The sequence below is a fragment of the Solanum stenotomum genome, chromosome 12 (assembly GCF_019186545.1).
Source record: "Solanum stenotomum isolate F172 chromosome 12, ASM1918654v1, whole genome shotgun sequence".
In the NCBI taxonomy this organism is placed as follows: Eukaryota; Viridiplantae; Streptophyta; class Magnoliopsida; order Solanales; family Solanaceae; genus Solanum; species Solanum stenotomum.
The window spans coordinates 31,400,559-31,423,032 of NC_064293.1; the positions used below are offsets into that span (position 1 = coordinate 31,400,559).

Sequence of the window (22,474 nt, forward strand, 5' to 3'; positions counted from 1 at the left end):
CATTTCGCCTACTAACAATAAAGACAAAAAAAAAAATTTGTACAATTTGTTTCTATATAACAGTGAAATTTATTTATAGAGATCAAAAGTACAACATTGACATATTATGTGAAGTTTTCATATTCTTCAAACCAATAGCATAGTCTAATTTATCCAGAGCAGAAAACTACAAAAGTTTGTAGTCTACAAAAATTAGATACAATCGAATTTCACATGGAGTACAAAACTACAAAAGTTTTTTTTTTGTCTCCAAACAGAATTAAACATAGTCTTAGATTATCACATAGATGTGTTTTTCTTTTCAAATAGTCTTCTAATTATTACATTTTGACATACTATTTTATCAAACAAAAATGTGCATCTCTCATTCTGCAAACTAAAGAATTTTAAAGGCAACACTTTTTGCCAAAGAAAATTCATTCAAAAATCATATGGTTTGTAGATCTTTTTCCAAAGACATACATGATAAATATAAAAAATGTTAACTTTTAGAAACTATTTTCCTCCTTAGATAAATAATAAGAAGGTTCCCGGGTGTAATCTTTAACCAAAATACCATCAATTCTTCTGGTACATTCTCACTTCGACCTTGCTAAACAAGGCACTGAATTCTGAAGAAGTAGTGCATTATTAATCTTCTACTTCCATGATATGTTTCTCTCAATCAGTAGAATACAAGAAATACCAACAGTATAATAATTTCCTTAAGATTGTTGTTCATCTTGTATTCTTAAGATACTTAGAACAAAACTTTGAAGAACTTGGTAAGAAACAACAAAGTTTAAAAAGTATTTTCAAACTAGAAATTTAAAACTAGTAGAGAAAATAGAATCAGAAACAGATTAGAAACAATATAAAAATATTTTTCTCAAAGAAAGAAAATCTAGCCCACTGAATGCACAGTGCCCCCTTAAGAAAATTATTCCCCTCAAGTACCCGAGGTTAATGAAATATATCCTCCTAGGATAGAACGATCTTACTCACTGGTGTATCGGTACCCAAAACCACAGTGTTAGCGAACCACTCAACGGCAGTAAAGTACACTTAGAATACTAGATTTAGTAGTAGTAGAAGAAGTCCAGAAAAACTAGTCCAACTAAAATGAGAGTAAATTCCTCAATTTATAGAAAACAAAGAGTAGTGTGAAAAGATTCTTATTGTGCCTTACCGGAAAGGTCACAAACCTTTGGAAAAGTCACAACTTTTCATAAAAGTCGCAACTTTTCATAAAAATCACAACTCTTCATAAAAGTCGCAACTTTTCATAAAAGTCACTACTCTTCATAAAAGTCGCAACTCTTCATTTTCCATTCAGACCTTTAAAACCCAACAATCACAAAAATTAATAATTTAAAATATTTAAAAAAACAAAGTAAAATTTTGTTTGAGTTCAAAATTTCACTCTGCCACATAAGTTGGATAGAGTGAGTAACATATATTAAAATATTAAAGTAAAACATATTCAAAAATTGATTAACTCTCGAAATATCACATGTATCACAAATAAAATTGGAAGGTAGGTTAAAAATATTACAAAAATAATTAAAAATAAAAAAAAAATTAAAAATTTAGTTGATCTCCTTATTCTATCTGTGTCACATAAATTAAAATAAATAAAATAATATATATTAGACCCAAGCTTTTGTTGGATAATCTGGCAAATCTAAACAAGCACATATTGTAAGTGATGGTTTTACTTGTGTAAAATCTTTGAAAAATAAGTCATTCTCGCGAGGAGTTTGTTTGATGGATGGGCCTAGTAATGAGTACTAATAGATATCATAATCCAATACAAATTGTATCACAATTTTAATATAAAATTGTTCATATGATATACTTTTTAAAAACCAAATAATACTAAAGGATTACGTTGAATCTTTTCCTTTTAAAGAATAAAATCATCCACTTTAAATTCATTATTTGCCAAAAAAACACAAACAAATTAAACATGAATTCCCAACAGCAACAATCCAAACATAAGATGCACACTACTAAAAAGACATGAATTTCCAACGAAACCCATTGGAAATATTTGCCCAAACAACCACAAACAAATTAAACATAAATTACCAACTGCAGCAATTCAAACATAAGATGCTTACTACTAAAAAAAAAATGAACTTCCAAGGAAACCCATTGGAAAGGGTGGCTCTTTGAAGACATTTCCGGCAAATGTTCTATCAGAAATCCCATATATACTAACGGTATTCTGATAGGAACAGAAATTCACAATTAGCATATCAAACACCGCAATATGCCTTGAAAAGATCACTGGGAGGAGCTCCATAGCCAGCTTCTGAGGCAGCATACCCAAATAATCCAAGAATTTCAAATGGCTTGAAGAGTAAAGGGTGCTCTTCATCCACCAGTTCTTTTGGTGCCTCGATGAAGTGACCTGGTTTTGATAATGAAAATAATTGAATAGAAAGTCTATCACTTTCTCCGGCAATTGTTACTCTGTGGAGAGGAGAATGTAATCGACCATTTGTCCATGCCTGTATAAATATCAAGATAGACGCGGTAATATTCTTGGAGAATAGAGCAACATAGGGTCAACAAATACCAAGATTCATTTTCAGTTTAGTATGAAAATATTAAACATGTAGTTTCAATAACCTGTGTTTGTTGGTCTCTTCAAGATATCATTCGGTATGTCAAATTTTTCAAGGTAAATTTATCATTTTATTCATATTAATTAATAGAATTCCAAAATCAATTTACTTATTAAAAAGTCTGTCTTCTGTCTAAATAAATTGAGGGTATAATAAATAAAAAATAATTTTTTTTCTTAATTTATCAAAAATGACAAGTAAAAAATCAAAAGTGATTAAGTAAAAGGAGACAAAGGGCCTATTCAATATTTGATGTCCTTCAAAAATGCAATGAAAAAAATCCTTTTGGCCAGAAAATTTGGCCAGAATGATAAAATATTATATTTCATACTATGTTATTTTACCTTTTTGAATATTTTTACCCTTTTAACTTTAATAACTTTTAATTAATAAGTGTGACAATGTTTATAGAGACTCATGAGATATAGATTCCAACAAATATCAAAATTTCTTTTCAATTTTGCATGAAGAAATTAAACATGTTGTTCCAACTTTGGATTTATTCTTCACAAACATCTCTAATCCTCTGAAACCTTTGCTTTTTTGAAGAATCCAAAAAAGTGTAACAATATTTTTAAAAAATTCAAACAACACAGTTCCCAACAAGGTAATAACACTAGCTAAAGACTTATATAACACTTACTTTGAAGGAATCACCAGCCAAAACAACACAAGAATTTGGTGAAATATTCACATCAATCCACTCTCCATTTTTGTTGATTTGCAATCCATTGACTTGATTTTGTGATATAAAAATTAAGAAGTTACCATCTGTGTGGCCACCCAATCCAGTAATTTTATTATTTTCATCTCCACTAATAATTGATGATCCCTTATAATGTGTAAATCTAAATAGGAAATAATTGGTATTCAACAATTCATCAATGTGATTTTTTAATCCCAAATTCTCCGAAATCATCCTTTTCAACATCTTATCCAATTCCATAAGTGGATTAGAATAAGATTTTACCAAATCGCTGCAAAAATTAATGCACATATAATGTTAGTATAAACGTATAAAGAAGGTTGAACATATTTAGAAACATCTGAATATTCGATATTAGATACGTTAACTAAGTCTTGTATTTTTATTTATTTTTAAAATTATTTTTATATATTTCTAAAATTGGGATAGTGAAAAGAGAAATGGGAGGGGGAATCAAACTCTCACTTATTAGATGTGACTTCATATACAAAATATTTTAATGTTGTTGATAAAGAATAGATACGGAAATAGAATCGAGAAAGATACTTAATTCTTTTTATTCAATAGGTCGTGACTTTATATACCAAATATTTTAATGTTGTGGTCTCTATTTTTATTTTGTTTAAACAATGTTATAAAGAATAGATCTGAAAAACAGATCAGATAGTCAATCAACTAAGCTATTCAAAATTTTCTAATGTTGTACCTTTTGATCACTTCCACTAGGGCAAAATTGAAACATAATGATAATAAGAAAATAAAAATAAAAAAGAATGAAAAAATTAAAGTATACATACCAGAAATGTTGATTACCATGAGGCCAAAAGATATTAGAAAAAGTTTCAAGACTTTGATGATTAAGCAAATCAGGAATACATAAACTCTCATACAATGGCAATTGTGGAATCATCCCCATGTAGCCATGTAATGGTTTTTCTGAGAAATTTTTCAATTTGGTTTCTAAAGGAAATTCAAATATTTCTTTTGAACTACCAAACAATCTGTTGTGAACTCAATGGAGACATCTGCTACTATGAATGATAAGGAGGATGAGACTAGTGATATTCACATTGACAAGCGACGTCGAGTACTAGAAGTGTAATTCCACCTAAAAGGTTGGACAGTTACTTTTGGGCAGGAAGAAAATCACGTGTGCAAAGCGACGGTTAGTTACGGAAGTTGTATAAAAGTGTGAAAACGTGGGTAGGAAAAGGTAGGCAGTTAAGTATGATTCTGAAAGTTCTCTCCCTCTTCTTCTATCTTCTCAACCCAATTCTAGGCTTCTAGTTTCAGATTTCAAGTGTATTTCCTTGTAGCAGTGTTACTTACAGTTCCTTTGTTTGTGTCATGTTGTATTGTAATTGTAGTCAGTAAAACATATCAATTCATATATATATATATATATATATATATATATATATATATAAGTGTTTGTTTGTACTGTAAAAGGTGAGAGTGTTACATTGGTGCTTTCATCCAGAGGTCTCTAATGGAAGAGGACCAAAAACTCAAGTTCCTCGAAGACTCCTTACGGGTGGTGAAAGAATCATTCTCGAGTGACATCTCAGAAATTCGATCTATGTTGAAAGAGGTGGTAGGTCATGTGATGGCGCTAGGTTCTCAAAGTAGTACTCATGTAGTGGCAACATCTCGACCACGTCAAACTACTGAAGTTTATGGAGGACATACACAGACGCCTCCTACTTTGTGACACAAACCTGCTTCGGTTGAATTAGGACGATTCCATGGAGTGAATCCTGATTCATGGGTCTTCCAAGCAGAGTGCTACTTTGAATTTTATGGAATCACGGAGGATCATAAGTTAACACTAGCATCGTTCTACTTGGATGGTGATTAAGGCTGGGCACCGGAACGGGTTGTACCGGTACCGTTCCGATTCGTTTCGGTCCGGTAGTATTCGGGACGGGATGGGATACACTGAACCGGTACACGGAACGGAACGGTATCATGATTTGGTATCGGTATACCGGTACCGGTTCATCCCGGTTCATTCCGGTTCCATTCCGGTCCGGTCCGGTCCGGTACGGTCCCGGTAAATTATTTTTAATTAAAATAAAAAATAATATTTTTGTCATTATTTACTTTTATTAACATTTCTTTTTTGTTTATTTAATTTTTTAAAATTACAAACTTAAGTTATTTAACTTACAAGTTATAAGTATAACTTAATAACTTATAAACTTCAAAAGATTCAAATCTTTAAAACTTATAACATAATTACATAAGCTCAAAATTTTTTTTAAAAAAAACTTTATTAAACTTAACTTACAAACTTATATACGTAAAATTTTTAAAAAATATCTTTAAAATAAACTTAAGTAAAATCATTATAAATTTTAAAACTCAAATACTATAAACTAATATAACTTAGAAAAATAAAAAAAACATTCGTATTTTCGTAATTCAAAATAACTCAAAAAAATAATTATTTTTTGAAATAGCTATATGTGTCGTCCCGTTTATCCCATCCCGTTCCGTTCCGGTCCATTTCGATCCGTCTCGGTTCTATCCCGGTATATAGTGGGACGGGACGGAACGAAATTGAGCCTCCATCCCGGTAGTTTCGGTTCGGTTCATCCTGGTACCGGTCAACAACCCGGTCAAACCGTCCTATTTTGGTCTGATACCGGTTCGTTCTGGTCTGGTGGTCCCATTCCGGTCCCGTGCCCAGCCTTAATGGTGATGCATTGGAATGGTACAGATGGTTGTTTCGCAATAAACAGTTCGTTAATTGGGAGCATTTCGCTAAGAAACTGCTGGTCCGATTTCAAAAACGAGATCTAGAGGCACCAGAGGGTCGACTTTCTAAACTTTGGCAGACCACTACGGTGGCTGAATACCAGAGTCGTTTCCAAGCGATTTCTAATGAGACGATGCATTTTCCAGATCAGGTATTAGCACATTTTTTTACTTCTGGACTGAGACCTGATATCAAAACGGCTGTTTTAATTCGTGAGCCCACAAAATTAAATGAAGTTATACGTTTATCACATTTATATGAGCAAAAGATCCAACTTGAACGGGGCACCTTTAAGCCTAGCAGTAAGGCTTCACCACTTCTACCAACTCTCACTCATCCTTATATAGTCTCAAAGCCCTCCATCTCGAATCAGATAGCTTCAGTTGCCTAAACTGCATCAAATTGTTCGCCCATGAGACGTCTTTTCCCTGCAGAGTTACAAAGTCGACGAGAACGTGGTCTTTGTTATTCTTATGATGAAAAATACTCTCCTGGTCACAAGTGTAAGTCACTTCCCCAACTTCTACTGTTTCTGAAGAGTCTGAGGCTGAAGCGACCTTACCAGATCAATTTGTGTCGGATGATGTCTTAGCGGAGGAATTACAATGTTTGGAGATTCAAGAACAATCAGATATTTCATATCATGCTTTATCTGGAGGAAATTCTTCCATTACTCTCCGATTTACTAGTCATGTTAATGGTTCACCGGTACAAGTGCTTGTGGATAATGCTAGTACACATAATTTTATTCAGGCGAGGATGGCAAACTTTCTTCAGTTGGAGACTAAACCAACGCCAAGGTTTTCGGTGGTGGTAGGAAGTGGACAATGATTACGATGTGAGGGAATGGCTAAAAAAATTACAATAACCATACAGGGCAACAAAATAGTGGAAGATCAATATATTTTATCCCTTCATGGTGCTGATATAGTACTCGGGGTTTCGTGGCTTGCAACTTTGGGTCCTGTCCTTACTGATTATGCAAAGAGAATATTTGAATTTACTCTGAATGGTTCTAAGATCTCATGGAAAGAGGATGCACTTACTGATATGCAACCGGTGCAATTACATAGTCTGAGAAGAATGGCTGCTACAGACGCAATTTCCTCCTATTTTCATCTACAATTGGTAGTTGATTCGGAACCTTCATGTACTATTCCCTCTGAATTAGCAATGGTGCTCAATTCATATGAAGATGTCTTTCAAAAACCTCTAGGTTTGCCTCATTCACAAAGTTAGGACCATGCAATCCATCTAGTTCCAAATGCAGGACCGGTTAATGTGAAACAATATCGATATCCTTATTTTCAAAAGCAGGTTATGGAGCAGTTAGCGTCTGAAATGCTAAAATAAGGAGCAATCAGAACAAGTACTAGTCCATTTTCCTCTCTAGTATTGCTGGTTCGAAAAAAAGATGGCACATAGAGGTTTTGTGTTGACTATCGTGCATTGAATACAATCACAATTCGTGATAGATTTCCCATTCCTACAATTGATGAACTTTTTGATGAATTGAATGGTGCTCGCTATTTTTCCAAGTTGGATTTATTGTCTGGATATCATCAAATTAGGGTCCGTCCAGAGGATGTCCCTAAGACGGCATTTTGCACTCATGATGGACATTATGAATTTCTTGTCATGCCATTTGGCCTTACAAACTCGCCCTCTACATTTCAGGCAACTATGAATGAGAAATTCAGACCTTACTTGCGTCGATATGTCCTGGTATTCTTTGATGACATTTTGATATATAGTCCCACTTGGACTGATAACTTGGAACATTTGGTCTCGGTTCTTCAATTATTGCGTCAATATCAGTTGGTGGCCAAGCGGTCCAAATGCTTATCTGGACAGGAATCAGTAGACTATTTGGGACATATTATCTTATCTCAAGGATTATCTGTCGACCCAGGAAAATTGGAATTCATCCAGCAATGGGCACCACCCCGTACAGTGAAAGAAGTGCGGAGTTTTCTCGGCCTTGCAGGCTACTACCGACGATTTATCCACCATTATGCTTCCATAGCAAGTTCAATTATTGATTTGCTAAAGAAAGAAGTTTTTCGATGGACACCAGAAACTCAAATTGCTTTTGAAACTTTGAAGACTAAATTGGTTTCCACTCCAGTATTGGCATTACCAGATTTTAATCAAGAATTTCAAGTAAAGACTGACGCTTCAGGGAAAGGAATTGGTGTCATTCTATCTCAAAAGGGGCACTCGATCGCTGATTTTAGTCAAAAATTCAATGCAAGAATGCAACGAGCTTCAACATATCATCGTGAGATGTTTGCCATTACTCAAGCTGTGAGTAAATTGAGGCAATATCTTCTTGGTAGAAGGTTTACAATATTAACAGACCAGCAGTCTTTGAAGAACCTTACTAATCAAACCATCCAAACTCCTGAGCAACAAAAATGGTTCACTAAACTAGTGGGTTATTATTTTCATATCATATACAGGTCTGGGAAACAAAATTCAGCCGTTGATGCCCTCTCTCGTAATTCAGATGCTTCTCTTATGGCCATTTCTGCCAGGACATTTAATCTAGAACAAGAATTGAAATCCTTTAATCAATCATATCCAGAATTATTGGCTATTCAGCAAGCTCTACAAAAAGATGTGGAGACTCACATGGATTTCCAATTCAAAGATGGGTTGTTAGTTTTTAAAGGCAGGCTTGTGATTCCATCAGATGAACCATTACGACACAAGCTAATGTTTGAATTCCATGCCACTAATATCGGAGGACATCCTGGTGTGGCAAGAACATACCATCGATTGGCTTCAAATTTTTATTGGCGACAGATGCGCAAGGATGTGAAATCATTTGTTACAACTTGTCAGATATGTCAACAGATGAAAGACACAAACTTGCATCCAGCAGGTTTATTGCAGCCTCTCCATATACCAGATCAAGTCTTTGAAGATATCGCAATGAATTTTATCACTTGCCTTCCAAGTTCCAAAGAGAAAACTACTATCCTTACCGTGGTGGATCGACTGACCAAATATGGTCATTTTATTCCCTTACCTTCCACATTCTCTACTCAACTGGTAGTTGAAGCATTCGTAGTCGGTGTAATTCGCCTTCACGGCCCTTCTTGCACTATTGTCACTGATCGTGACCCACGATTCCTCCATTCTTTTTGGCTATGAGAACTGCATATCATCCCCAAACTGACGGACAGTCCGAACTCTAAATAAGTGTCTTGAACAATATCTTCATTGTTATGTTGCCGATGCTCCAACCAAGTGGGTAACCATGCTGCCTTGGGCAAAATTCTAGTACAATACTTCGTACCAAACATCAGCTAGAATGACACCGTTTAAAGCGTTGTATGGACGAGAACCCCCAACTATCGCTCGATATATATTGGGGAGCACTACTAGTGAATTGGTGGAGGCTTACTTCATTCAACGTGATGCAGTTCTAGCGTTGTTGAAAAATAATTTGCTCAAAGCTCAAACAAAGATGAAGACGTTTGCAGATAAACATCGTACTGATTTAGTGTTTACAGTGGGTGATTGGGTTTTCGTAAAATTGAAACCGTACGGATAGCTTTCTATGCGACTGCAAAAGGGACATAAGCTTAGACGATGATACTTTGGTCCTTTCAAGGTCATCAAACGCATTGGAGAGGTGGCATATAAATTGGAGTTGCCTGTCGAGGCCAAGATACATCATGTGTTTCATGTTTCAGTACTTAAGCGTTGCTTGGGGGAGCCTATCCAACAGGTAACACCATTGCAGCTCCAAGATTGTCCTGACCAGACTGAGATCTATGACTTCAACCTTGAGGACAAGGTCGATTTTCAGCGCGGAAGTAATGTTGTGAACTCAATGGAGACATCTGCTACTATGAATGATAAGGAGGATGAGACTAGGGATATTCACATTGACAAGCGACGTCGGAGTACTAGAAGTGTAATTCCACCTAAAAGGGTGGACAGTTACTTTTGGGCAGGAAGAAAGTCACATGTGCAAAGCGACAATTAGTTACGGAAGTTGTATAAAAGTGTGAAAACGTGGGTAGAAAAGGGTAGGCAGTTAAGTATGATTCTGAAAGTTCTCTCCCTCTTCTTCTATCTTCTCAACCCAATTCTAGGCTTCTAGTTTCAAATTTCAAGTGTATTTCCTTGTAGCAGTGTTACTTACAGTTCCTTTGTTTGTGTCCTGTTGTATTGTAATTGTAGTCAGTAAAACATATCAGTTCATATATATATATATATATATATATATATATATATATATATAGTGTTTGTTTGTACTGTAAAAGTTGAGAGTGTTACACAATCCATCTTTCATTTCATTTGGAAGTTTATATATTGCTTTAAAACAACCATATTCTTGTAAAGCTTCAAAAATATGAATTTTTGTGGATTCCCATAATGGAGTGTTTGGTTTTAGCTCTTGATAATTGGAAAAATCAATGGCGGGGACTTTAACTAATTTGGTAGATGCCATTGATGAAATATTTTTTAGAATATGAACAAAGAGAAAAAAGAAAGAAGAAACACTTTTTACTTTAAAAATGAAGAAATAGGTGGTCTATATATAATGGGAAATGGGTGAACTATTTCATCATGTGAACAAATATCAAGATTTTTACTCCCTCCCTTCAACAATATTCCCTCGGTTCTAATTACTTATCTGCTTTTAAATTAATATATTTATTAAAAATATAATATTTGACACAATGGGTTTAATAATTTATTCCTATTAATTATAAAGTAGAGAAAAATAAAAATTTAAAATTTTCAAGAAGTTCTATCTTTTTCAAATTAATTAATCGATGGCATAACAGGGAAAAAATTGTTCTTTCTTAATTTGTCAAAATAGACAAGTGAAAAAGGAAAATTGGACAAATAGGAATGGATGGAGTAGTTGTCCACTATACTATTTTGAGATGTTCAACAATATTTGTCAATTTTATGAAATTAATGAATAATTTTATATTTAATTGCTAAATTTATCCTTATTATTAATTATAATATATATTTTAAGATATTATATTTATTATATTCAAAATATGATATATTGAAATTATTTTTCAATTTATAATTCTTTAAGAAGTAAGTAAAGTGAATATTAAATAAATATTGTTGGATAGTAGGAGTACTATTTCATGTGACAAAAAGTAGACGGTTTTATGTGTATTTCTAGTCAATAACTTAAGCGTGTTATATTGGACGCGTGTACTTGATGTTGCTTAATTCGATGCTTCACTTGAATTTTCCATTTTCTAATGTAAAATCAGTCTGAAAAATTCTATGTTAGTAAAGTTAAAGTAGTACTTATTTAAATAGCAAATTATCGGTATATTTCATTCAAACGTTGCGACTCCGTTAATTTAGCAAGATTACTTTTAATTTTCTTCAAAATCAAATAAAAGATTTTCTTAAATTCAATTTTTTTGTAATTTTTCATATGAGGTAAAGATTTTAATTAACAGTAGACGTACATTTTTCTATTACTCCTATTATTTATTATATAGAAACATGAAGAAAAGGACGATCAAGGACAAATCCGTAAATAAATAAAATGTATAATTTAATAGCAATTATACTTCGTGCATGGAAGTACCAAATTCCAGAAAAACCACCCAAATTCTAGCATATTATTGAGGCCACATGGCTATCCACACGTTGGAAGAGTAAAACAAATCACATAGACTTCTATAAATATATGGCCCATTATTATCTTCAAAGTTATCACAGTAGTTTTCTTACTTTTTTTTAAGGAAAATTCACCCCACATATCTATTTAAGGCTTAATATTACAGCCTTTAAATGTACTTTTTATATATTACTACTTATAACAGTTTAATTACAAGTATTAACAGATTAATTTTAATCTATAATTTAATTTATTTGATTTAATTAATTAATTATTATTTTTATAATTACCTTACAATTAATAAGTAAGAGAAATAAGATAATCAATTATCATTATCTCTTACACCATTTTAGGGATAACATTAATAGAGAATCAATTGTCATTAACTCTTACACCATTTTAGAGATTTTTTTTTCAATTTTCACACCCCCACCCCCACGTTCCTCTTTTACATAGAACTAATTTTTTTTCTCTCACCATCTTCAACGTTCGTCTTCTTCATTAAAAAAGAAAATTAGCAGAACTCACGATTGAGCCCCATGGATGTGGAAGGGAAAAAATAAGATAACATAGTATGATTTTTTTGTTATGTTTGATAATTGGAAGAAGCGAATGCTTACTTGTGCCCCACTAGAAGTGGATACGTATTTGTTTTAAAATTAGCACATGTTTTAAAAATTATATGTGCAAGAAAGAATGTCAGATATGAATTCTGATTTTTTCTTTCTATTATTTTGTTCTCTCTATCAACTCTTTTGTTGTCGGTAGCAGGCAACTTGAGAAGAGGCGTTGGCCAAGGTTTCTGCTCTTGAACTAGAGATAAGTGCTGCAATGCCAACAAATAATGAAATTTCGATAAAAGATGCTTCTTCTCAGTCGAAGATTAGTCAAGCAAAGAAAACAGTTAGTCATGCAAATCAAAAGGGAAAAAAGGGGAAGGTGAAAATTATAGAAGCTACTCATTTTGTTTCAAATTCAGATTCAGATTTCGTAAGTGAGATTAAAAAGAAAAAAAAAAGCAACAGATGTCGAAATTGGTCAATCTTCAAAACCAATCAACAAGAAGAACAACAAGGAAAGAGGACTCAGAAATCCCAATTTCAAAAAATGGCTAAAAAGTGTTAGGATAAGTATTTTATTTAATTTATTTTTGAATTATTCAATTTAGTATTTTTTGTGTTAAAAATATTGTATTATGACTATTGTTGTTACGAAACTTATATTGATGTGAAAACTGTACGAAATTTGAATAATATTTGTATGAATATGACATTAATATATGATATATGAATATTGTATGAAATGTGATGGAATGTTGGTATTCAACTGGTATGAAGTATTATTTGATATTGGTATGAAATTTGTTTGATATCAGTAGCCCAACTAGTTGATTTTAGTGTCGTTTGTTAAATGTCACAGTGCACATGTAATCTGGTATGATGTTTGAATAATATTGGTGTGAATTTTTTTTCAAATATGGTATATTGTTTTATTAAAATTTATGTACATGAATATGGAATGAAACATGAATAATATTGGTCTGGACTGAATTTTATATATAGTGTATGAATGTTGATATGAAATTGATTTAATTTTTGTATAAATTATGTGAAATAATTAATTTATAACTACTTATAAAATGAAGTTGGTATCGGAATGAAACATGCATATTGTTGGTAGGCTAGCAAATTCATTTGAGATCTCAATTACATGTTTTTTTCAATTTTTTCAATGGGATATCAGTTCGATACCAAGTGTACACCAATTGGGTACAAATTAACTAGTTTTAGGTTGACCAATTTAGTTGAAATCTCAATTACATGTTTTATTCAATTTTTCCAATGGGATATCAGTTTGATACCAAGTGTACACCAATTAGGTACAAATTAACTAGTTTTAGGTTGACTAATTTAGTTGAAATCTAAATTACATGTTTTATTCAATTTTTTCAATTGGATATCAATTAGATACCAAATGTATACCAATTGGGCATAAAATTAACTAGTTTTAGGTTGTCTAATTCGGTTGAAATCTCAATTACATGCCCTTTTTTCAATTTTTTCAATGGGATATCAATTCGATACCAAATGTATACAAATTAGATGCAAAATTAACTAGTTTTAGATTGGTTATTTCAGTTGAAATCTCAATTACAAGTTTCTTTTTCAATTTTATCGCTGGGACATCAGTTGGATACCAAATGTATACCAATTTCATACTAAGATTTGAATTTTCAGTTGATATCAATTGCATACCATCATTATCTAGTTTTACTATACATTTGAAAAACACTTAATACACAAATGATTAACTAGTACACATTATAATAAATTATCTGAAATTATAATTCATTAACTTAAAAGACAAATAAATCAAAACATGAGTTTGTCACATTAAAACAACCAAAACAAAATAAAAATAAATATGTCTTTTTTTTTTCAGCAAGGAAATTTGAACATGTCTTCTTGTTGTGTCCCTCCCGACGACATGTACTGCACGTAACCTTAGACCTCTTGCATTTCATATCAGCAAATCCTTTCCAACGTTCATGTTGTGGTCTCCCTACAATTCTTTTTGAACCAGACGACAATAATTTATGTTCCGACACTTTTTGAATTGCATATTTTCCTGTTCCATCATAAATTATTGTGTTAGTATTACATGATACAAAAGTACAAAAAACTTTACAAAACTATATATAATATGATAATACGCACTAAAACAATATTTTTTTGTATCAATTTATGCTCCGACACTTTTTGAATTGCATATTTTCCTGTTCCATCATAAATTAATTATAATAACAACAAAATTATACACACTCGTCATTATTTTTTCATACAAATATCATTCAGACAATACACTACAAAATAAATTTCATACAAAAAATAATATTTCATATTTCATACTCACTTAATAAACATTTCAAACAACAATCATCCCATACCAAACTTATACATTTCTCATATCAAATAATTCATTACTCTCACACAAATTTATACACAAATGACAAAACATATATAATCAATAAAATTTCAAATTTCATACCAAATTAAAACACTTTTCGTACATTTCTTCAAAAATCTAAATAACTTTTTTACACATTAGTGAACACACTTTCATACCAATTTCATTACATGTATACTACCAAATTCATTCAACATTTTACATTTAATTTATATTTTCGAAAAAAGAAAACAGTAATCAATATTACAATTTTACTATACCTACTTAATCTACAACGATAAAACTATTTATATTTTATACATTTATACTCAAATCTTTCATATATTGCGCCTATTTCTCACGAAATCATGATTTTGACAGTATACAAATTAATCAAGCAACCAAAAAAAAACTTACCAAAACGTATTATGAACAAAATTAACAAAAACGTATTATGAACAAAAATTAACAAAAATAAAATTTGACCAATCACTAAACAATAATAAATACTAACCTGAAGGATCCCATCTTTCACCATATTTAATTAATATTGATACGTGGTTGTCCATCACAACAAAATAAAGATTTTTCAAAGAAAAAAAAACTTCAATTACTCGACAGTGAGAAGATTTTTGGCAGAAAATTGAAAAGAGAGAAACGTTGAACAAAAAAAAAGGATAAAGTAAGAATTTTTAATTAAGTTTAACTAATTTGAGTGAATTAAGGAAACTATTCTTAATTAATTTGAATTCCTTAATTCGTGCTAATTAGTAATTATCTACACTCAATTCAAATTAAATTAACACCCTTATTTATGTTTTTTACCTTTTTGCCTTCAAAATTGTTTTTATCCTTGTTTTTTTATCTTTTTTTAAAAAAAACAAATGTTTTCAATTATTAAAAACAACTTTTTTTTCATAAATTATTAGAACCTGAAATTTTTAATGTTATAACTTGAAAGTTTAAATCTACTGCTATAACTTGAAAATATTAATATAATATATGTCATATATGAAATTTTCACTTTTTTTAATATACTAATAAGTTAATAGTAACATTCAAAAATCATATAGAGTACCTTTTTTCTTTTTCTTTAAGTAGTGTAACATCCAATCTACTTAATTGTTGTATTTTTTTATTCCTTCTCAAATTCATAAATAATTTATATTCATCATATTTGCGAAAAACAATTAATTTCATATAAAAGGCTATTATATATATAAATATATACACTAGACACAACATTCCGTATTAGCAAAAACATAACATAATATATATATGTGTGTGTGTGTGAGAGAGAGAGAGACAGAGAGAGAGAGAGAGAGAGATAAATATAATTTGGAGAGTCGGTCAATTTTTAATTGTTTTAAATATTAAAAGTTGTTAATTATTGTATTGTATATCTTTTTAATTTTTAAGTTGTTAATTATTATGATTTACAATATTATTTACATCAGTTTCAATAATGTATGTTACTTCATCTTATGCACTGATCAAATTTTGAAAGTCAATCAAAATTATTATATGTCTCTTAAATATTTAAGTTGTTAATTATTGTGATTTATAGTAATTTTTTATGTCATTTTTAAATAATTTATGTTACTTTCTCTGTCCTAATTTATGAGACATTAATAGAATTTTGAGAGTCAACCAAATTTATTATATGTTTTAAAAATATCTTAAATTGTTAATTATTGTGATTTATAGTATTTTTACATCATTTCAAATAATATATGTTATTTTGTGTGTCTTAGTTTATGTGTTACTGATAGAATTTTGAGAGTCAACCTAATTTTTTTATGTCATCTAAATATTATAAATTTCTAATTATTGTGATTTATACATATTTTACATAAATTTTAAATATATAAAATATTTTTAAAAAGGTAAGACAAATTAATTATGACGAAGAAAATATAAATTGATATGAATTCTGGAAAAAATATTAACTATATATCATTCTATCTGAGAAAAGAATATAAAGAAAATAGTGTGTCATACTAATTACTAATCATTTTTCTGTTATTATTTAAGATAAATTACACGTTGAACTTCATGTAATAATGACATGCGCTTCTTAATTCTAATTTTTACTTGTGAACAGTAAATTAAAAATATAGGCATTTAAGAAAATAATATATAAAAATTTAAGATAACAAATAAATTATTTTTAAAATCTATAAATTTATATCAGTATGCGATAGTAAATAGAAAATTAAATTTAAATCATGAGTATTTCCAAAATAAAAAATATTCCCATAATTAATACCGACAATACCTGAAATTTGTTTTCAAATTAATCTACATTATTACGTTATTATATTTATGCTAAAAGTTTGATTGAGGAAAAATATTGATCAAATTTGATTTAATATTTTTGTTAACATTTTTTTTTTAAAAAAAATAATAGTAAACACTTAAAATTTCTCTATAAAAATTTGATATTAAATTTGTAACTAATTATATTGGGCTCGTATAGGGGCCTTCAGTTATCTAGTATACATATATTTTTTCTTTTTTCTTTTTTGGTTTCCCACCCACTGTTTGGAGCCCACATTGGAGTTTCGACTAAATTTGGATCACGCTCTGCATGATCCATTCGGGGGTGGCGCTCCCAACATGATTTTCTCTATACCCAGGGCTCAAACCCGAGACCTCTGGTTAAGGGTTAAACACTCCCACCAGTGCACCGGAACCCATGTTGGTAACATATATTTTTTCTTCTAATAGCAAGATTGTAGTTGAAGATGTTGTTCAAACATAAATTTAGAGGTATTATGATCAGGACCGACTCAATAAGATTGAGGGCCTAAAGCCAAACTTTAATCATGGGTCCTAATTTTTCTTTATTTATTCAGGTTTTTTAAAAAAAAAAAAAATTGTCGCATTTATTTTTAGGGATGCAACAATTTAAATTATTTAGGAGTTCTTGATTATCAAGAACTGTGTCACATTTTTCACCAACTTCTTCTAGATTTTATTCTTGAATGTTATTATCATCTAACTCAACTCTATTAGTGATTTGTTCATTTCAAAAATATCCCCCAGATTTTTCGATTCAAGATTTATTATTTGTTAAAAATCTATCAAGTGATCTTTTTTGGGATTTATTTAATTCTTCAAGTTTTCTCTTTTTCTCTTTTTTTGTAAGATCAAAATCATATTTTCTATTTGACATATTTTAATTGAATAAGTTCTAATAATAACTAAAACAAGAATATATATACTTATGAACTAAGAATATCAATAATTACAAATTATCAAGAAAAACTATAAAATACAATTAGAATAATAACATCTGGCTCAAGAATTTGATAAGTTGATATAAAGATATTGAAATAGTGTTGTGTTCCTTCAACATAATGATTGTTCCATTCTTGAAATTTTGAAGAAGACACTAAGATGCAGATTTTGTTCTTTTGTAACTTGTAATCAATAGTAACTCAATAAGTTTTTAAGGAGAGAGTTCAATATTAAAAATATAAAATGATAAAAAAGATGAATATATGGTAAATAATAATATTATTAATAAATAAATAAATAAGTATAATTTTCCCACATAAGAAAAATGATTCCTAAAAGTTATGTCATTCCCATTATGCATGACCCAAACTGTCGTGATTGACACCCACACTAACCCTCCGGTGGGAGAACCATTAACACGAATCAGCTAACCCAAAAACTAGACATTTAAAGATACAAAAACATGTTTAAATGCAAAAATAAAGTGGAGTTCCCATAAACTCCGGAGGTCTAACAAACATTTACTAAAATATTGCAGAAAACACCCCTAGAATCTGAAAGTCAATGTACGAAAACAACTAAAGATCAACCAGTCTAAGGAAAATGGGTACAACCCAAACTAAACATAAGAATATCTAAAGTACTAATTTAAGTTCGAATAGAAATGGACTAAACATAACGAGAACTCATGGCAGCCTGGAAGAACTGGCTCACCCTTGAATTCGATGTCAATCACTGATCTCCTAAGCGAGGTCTGTCAGTAGCCGCCTGAAGATGTCTTGTACTCAACAAAGAAAGAGCAAGTGAAGTATCAATCCACAACCACAGTATACTGGTAGGATCACACGACTATTCCAAATAAGTGAAACATACATAAGCAGTTAAAACATGAAATTCAAGGGGGGGGGGGTGAATTAAAATTCCTTCAGTCGACTTCCTGTGAGAAGTAGTCGACTCACCTGCAAGTTAGTTCCACAATATAAAACGAGATAAGATACTGATTAGTAAAATGACACGAGATGTTTTTATATTAGTTCGGATCACCGATGTGGTGCCTAGTCCAGTCCCCTTGGGTTACAAGTGTTTCCTTTAGAGCTTGTTGCGAACTTGTTTGTACAGGAGGTGCAATCGTCAAGTCCTGTCTCATATGCAAATCAAAGTTTCTATGTTGACACTACCTCTACTTGTATAACCTACACTCATAATCTTTCCTTCTCTTTTCTTTTACAATTGTTCACTCACGTGTACAAAGCTTTATGAAAGATGAAAGAAAATTATAATTATAAGTTCAAGTGAAGTTGCGTAATTTTGTCGTCTGTCCAGTTCTTCATTTATAGGTTGAGTGATGAGGTGACTTTTGCTCTAATAAGAAAACCGAAGGGAGTTTCCTTCAATCAAGGATTTGTAATGATTCCTTGATTGAGACCTTGATTTGAGATACCAATTTTGGTTCTGCCTTGAATCAGAAATTGGTTGAAGACTTGTGCAAAATTCCTTTGAATCCCAGTGATCTTTAGGGATCAGTGAGTTGATCTTTTATTGATATTTCTTGCCATCTTGAGTTGATGTCTATTTTGTTTTCTAGTTTGGCTTCAAGTGATTTGTAATTTGATTGACTCAAATTGATTTGCCTTGTCATCTTGATTGTCATTTCCTTTTTGGCTTCTGATAAATGGATATCTGATTGATGTAGTATCCATTTATCCTCCTTTGATGAAGGTTGTATGATCTCCAGAACTTCTGCTAGAATCACTCTGTTGATTTATCTTATTGCCTTCTTTTGTAGACATCCGGATATTTTGCTTTCCTTGATTTCTTGTCATTATTCAAAATACATTAAGTTAACAATCTCCCTCTTTTTGATAATGACAACTTTATCGGTAGGCATTTAATTTTACTTCCCTGTATTGGTAGGTATACGTCTCCCCCGGAATGTGTGCTCCCCTTTGCTTTGTGCGATGTTATTGTGAGTCAAGTATGTCTCCCCTTTTGGCATAATAACAAAGGAAAACACTGCATAAAAGAGACACAAGCAGAGAATTCCATACAAAAGCATATATACAGAGAACGAGTGTTGGGGTAGGCACCCCAATAATACAGTCCAAAAACAAAAGAAAGCGAAGTCAAGGCTCCACAAACACAGTCTTAACAGAACATAGCAAAAGTTACCAACTAACGGCCATGACAAAGAAGTACTTGAGGGTGTTGAGCACATTCCTGCAGAAAGAGTCATAAGTGCGCTCAACATTCTTGGAGAAGTTGGAGTAAGAAGTGCGCACTGTCACAGCTAACTCACTGTGGGCTGAGTCAGCTCTAATCTTAATGGAGTTAACTTCTTTGAGGATGGTGTTTACAAAGCAAATAGCCTGTTTTTTAAGTCCTTCTATTTCTAGACGAAGTTTGCCAACATCAGTGCTGGAATCATTGTCCCTCTTATAGAAGCAGAGCAGCTGAGTCTGCTGAGATGCGAGTCACCTTAGGTGCATCAACTCGTTGTTGAACGGACTCCTTCTTATACCACTTATTATTTATCAGAACATATCCCATGCTAGAGAACGTACATGTATCATAAGTAGCGTCAATAAGAGAAGGTCGAAAAGGTGATAGATCCACCAGCGAGTCAACTATGATGCGGGATATCAACAGCCTATAAGGCAGACTAAAGGAGGAATTAGTATCCTCAAGGATCTCCACCATATATTCACGAAACCAGAGTGCCCAATTATTACGAAGCTTTTTCAACAGACAATAAACAACATACACATCTCTGTTGGAGATGTTGCTAAGAGATCCCTTCCATGGAATTAGAGTAGTAGCGACTATATGGGCAAGAATACGATTCTCAAAACCAAGAGACAGGGGTCCAAAGTTAGTAATTTTTGCACCAGTTTCAGAAACAAACAATTTTGCATTTTCCAAAGAGATTTCAAAGTTTTTGGGCCACAGATTGCCATGCATGAAGGGGATATCACCAGAAAAATCATATCCAAACACATTTTTAAACAAGGAATCATTCAATACAATGCGATTACCCAACACAAGAGTCTCTCATTCACCACTATCAGCAGATACCCGAAGATTTGCATAAAATAGACGAACAGGTTCTTCATAGAACTCAAGACCACAAAGATGAAGTAACAAAGATAGTTTCAGAGCACGAAAAAACGTACTTACAGCGCAATGAGATGCTTCCAACTGCTACAGATTGACCACCCTTCCAGGTACAATGGGACACTTGGAGAAAGACACAAATTGTCTTTTATGCTCTAGTCCCCAAAAACGCAGAGAGTCCTCGTCAGTAAAGGAGTCAGGGAAGGCAAAGCGGGCTTTCTTGGAGACTTTCTTCTTTGTAATAGATGGACGCTTTTTAGTCGAGGAAGAAGGACCTACAGACTCAACTTCTGAAGAATCAGAAGAGAGAAAGCAGATTTCAAATGAACTAAAGGGAGAGGTCGAAACATTTTTCAAAGAAGCCACTGATCTAGTGCGGGTCATAGTGAGAGAAGAGAAAGAAGGGTAATGAAGAACAGGGGAGAAGAGGCGACAAATATAAAAGAGGAGCAGGGAAAATGAAGCGGGGTCTAAAAAGGAAAAGATAGATGTGCTTGAAGAGAGGGGTTTTGCAGAAAAGGAATAGTCTAGGAAGTTAAAAAGGAACGGAGATCAAAGCTGGCCATAAATAGAGTAAAAAATAAGGATTAATAATAAAAGCAAGTAAAAATAAGAACAATTATTTAGAAAAAACAGTAATACCAAGACAATTTCTAAGGAAGCAAAATCTTTCTTCAAGCAGGGGTTTTGTAAAAATATCAGCTAACTGATTTTCAGAATCAACGAATTTTAAAACGAAATCCCCATTTTGTTTCGATAACTGAGCAATTTTTTGGTCTTTCAATAAGAGTCCATACTTGATTTTTTTCGAATTGATCAAGCTCTTATTTCATTGCTTGTATCCAGGATTCATCTTCCATAGCTTTATTTATTCGTTTTGGTTCCATTTGAGATACAAGGGCCAAAGAGGCTTGCTTCCCAGAATGAAGTTTTCAGGATAGCTTGCATTATGTCTCCATTCCCTGGGGATATGAGTTTTGTCAACTGGAGTAGTCAACTCCACCTCTGCAGTAGCTAGCTCTTCAGTATTAGTTTCAGTAATGACTTCTGAGATGGCTTCAGATTGATTGAATGATGCAGTTTCATCATCACCAACTTCTATTTCCTACAGTCTTGGATTAGTATCACCAAATACCACATGTACAGATTCTTCAACATTTAAGGTTTTTTTATTAAAAACTCAAAAAGCCCTGCTAGACGGTGCATAGCCTAGGAAAATACCTTCATCACTTCTTGGATCAAATTTACCAAGATTATTCTTACCGTTATTTTGGATAAAACACTTACAACCAAAAGGATGAAAGTAACTGATGTTTGGTTTCTTTCCTCTCCAGAGTTCATAAAGCGTCTTCTTCAGTATAGGCCTGATGAGACACTTGTTAAGAATGTGACAAGCAGTACTTACAACTTCTGCCCAAAAGTGGTCCGGGAGATTTCGATCGAGTAGCATGGTTCTTGTTGTATCTTGTAAAGAA

General features: G+C 32.0%; 2 protein-coding genes across 2 annotated transcripts in view; one reads left to right on the forward strand and one right to left on the reverse strand.

The window, feature by feature from the left end:
• LOC125848016 (ubiquitin-conjugating enzyme E2 2-like) overlaps positions 1-22,474 on the forward strand; it is a 125,201-nt gene that overhangs the window by 64,899 nt on the left and 37,828 nt on the right. The gene's annotated exons all lie outside the window — the stretch shown is intronic.
• Positions 1,924-10,586, reverse strand: LOC125848022 (probable 2-oxoglutarate-dependent dioxygenase AOP1). Its single transcript, XM_049527798.1, has 4 exons — positions 10,375-10,586; positions 4,116-4,319; positions 3,256-3,589; positions 1,924-2,495 (listed from the first exon to the last, which is right to left on the reverse strand). The coding sequence occupies exons 1-4, from the start codon at positions 10,545-10,547 to the stop codon at positions 2,241-2,243; spliced, it is 966 nt and encodes a 321-aa protein (XP_049383755.1). The 5' UTR covers positions 10,548-10,586; the 3' UTR covers positions 1,924-2,240.

Coding starts and splice junctions, on each gene's coding strand:
- LOC125848022 (XM_049527798.1), bottom strand. CDS start 10,547: ATGGCATCTACCAAATTAGTTAAAGTCCCCGCCATTGATTTTTCCAAT. Junction 4,320..10,374: donor AATGAAATGAAAGATGGATT/GTGTAACACTCT, acceptor AGTTCACAACAG/ATTGTTTGGTAGTTCAAAAG. Junction 2,496..3,255: donor TGGCTGGTGATTCCTTCAAA/GTAAGTGTTATA, acceptor ATATTTATACAG/GCATGGACAAATGGTCGATT.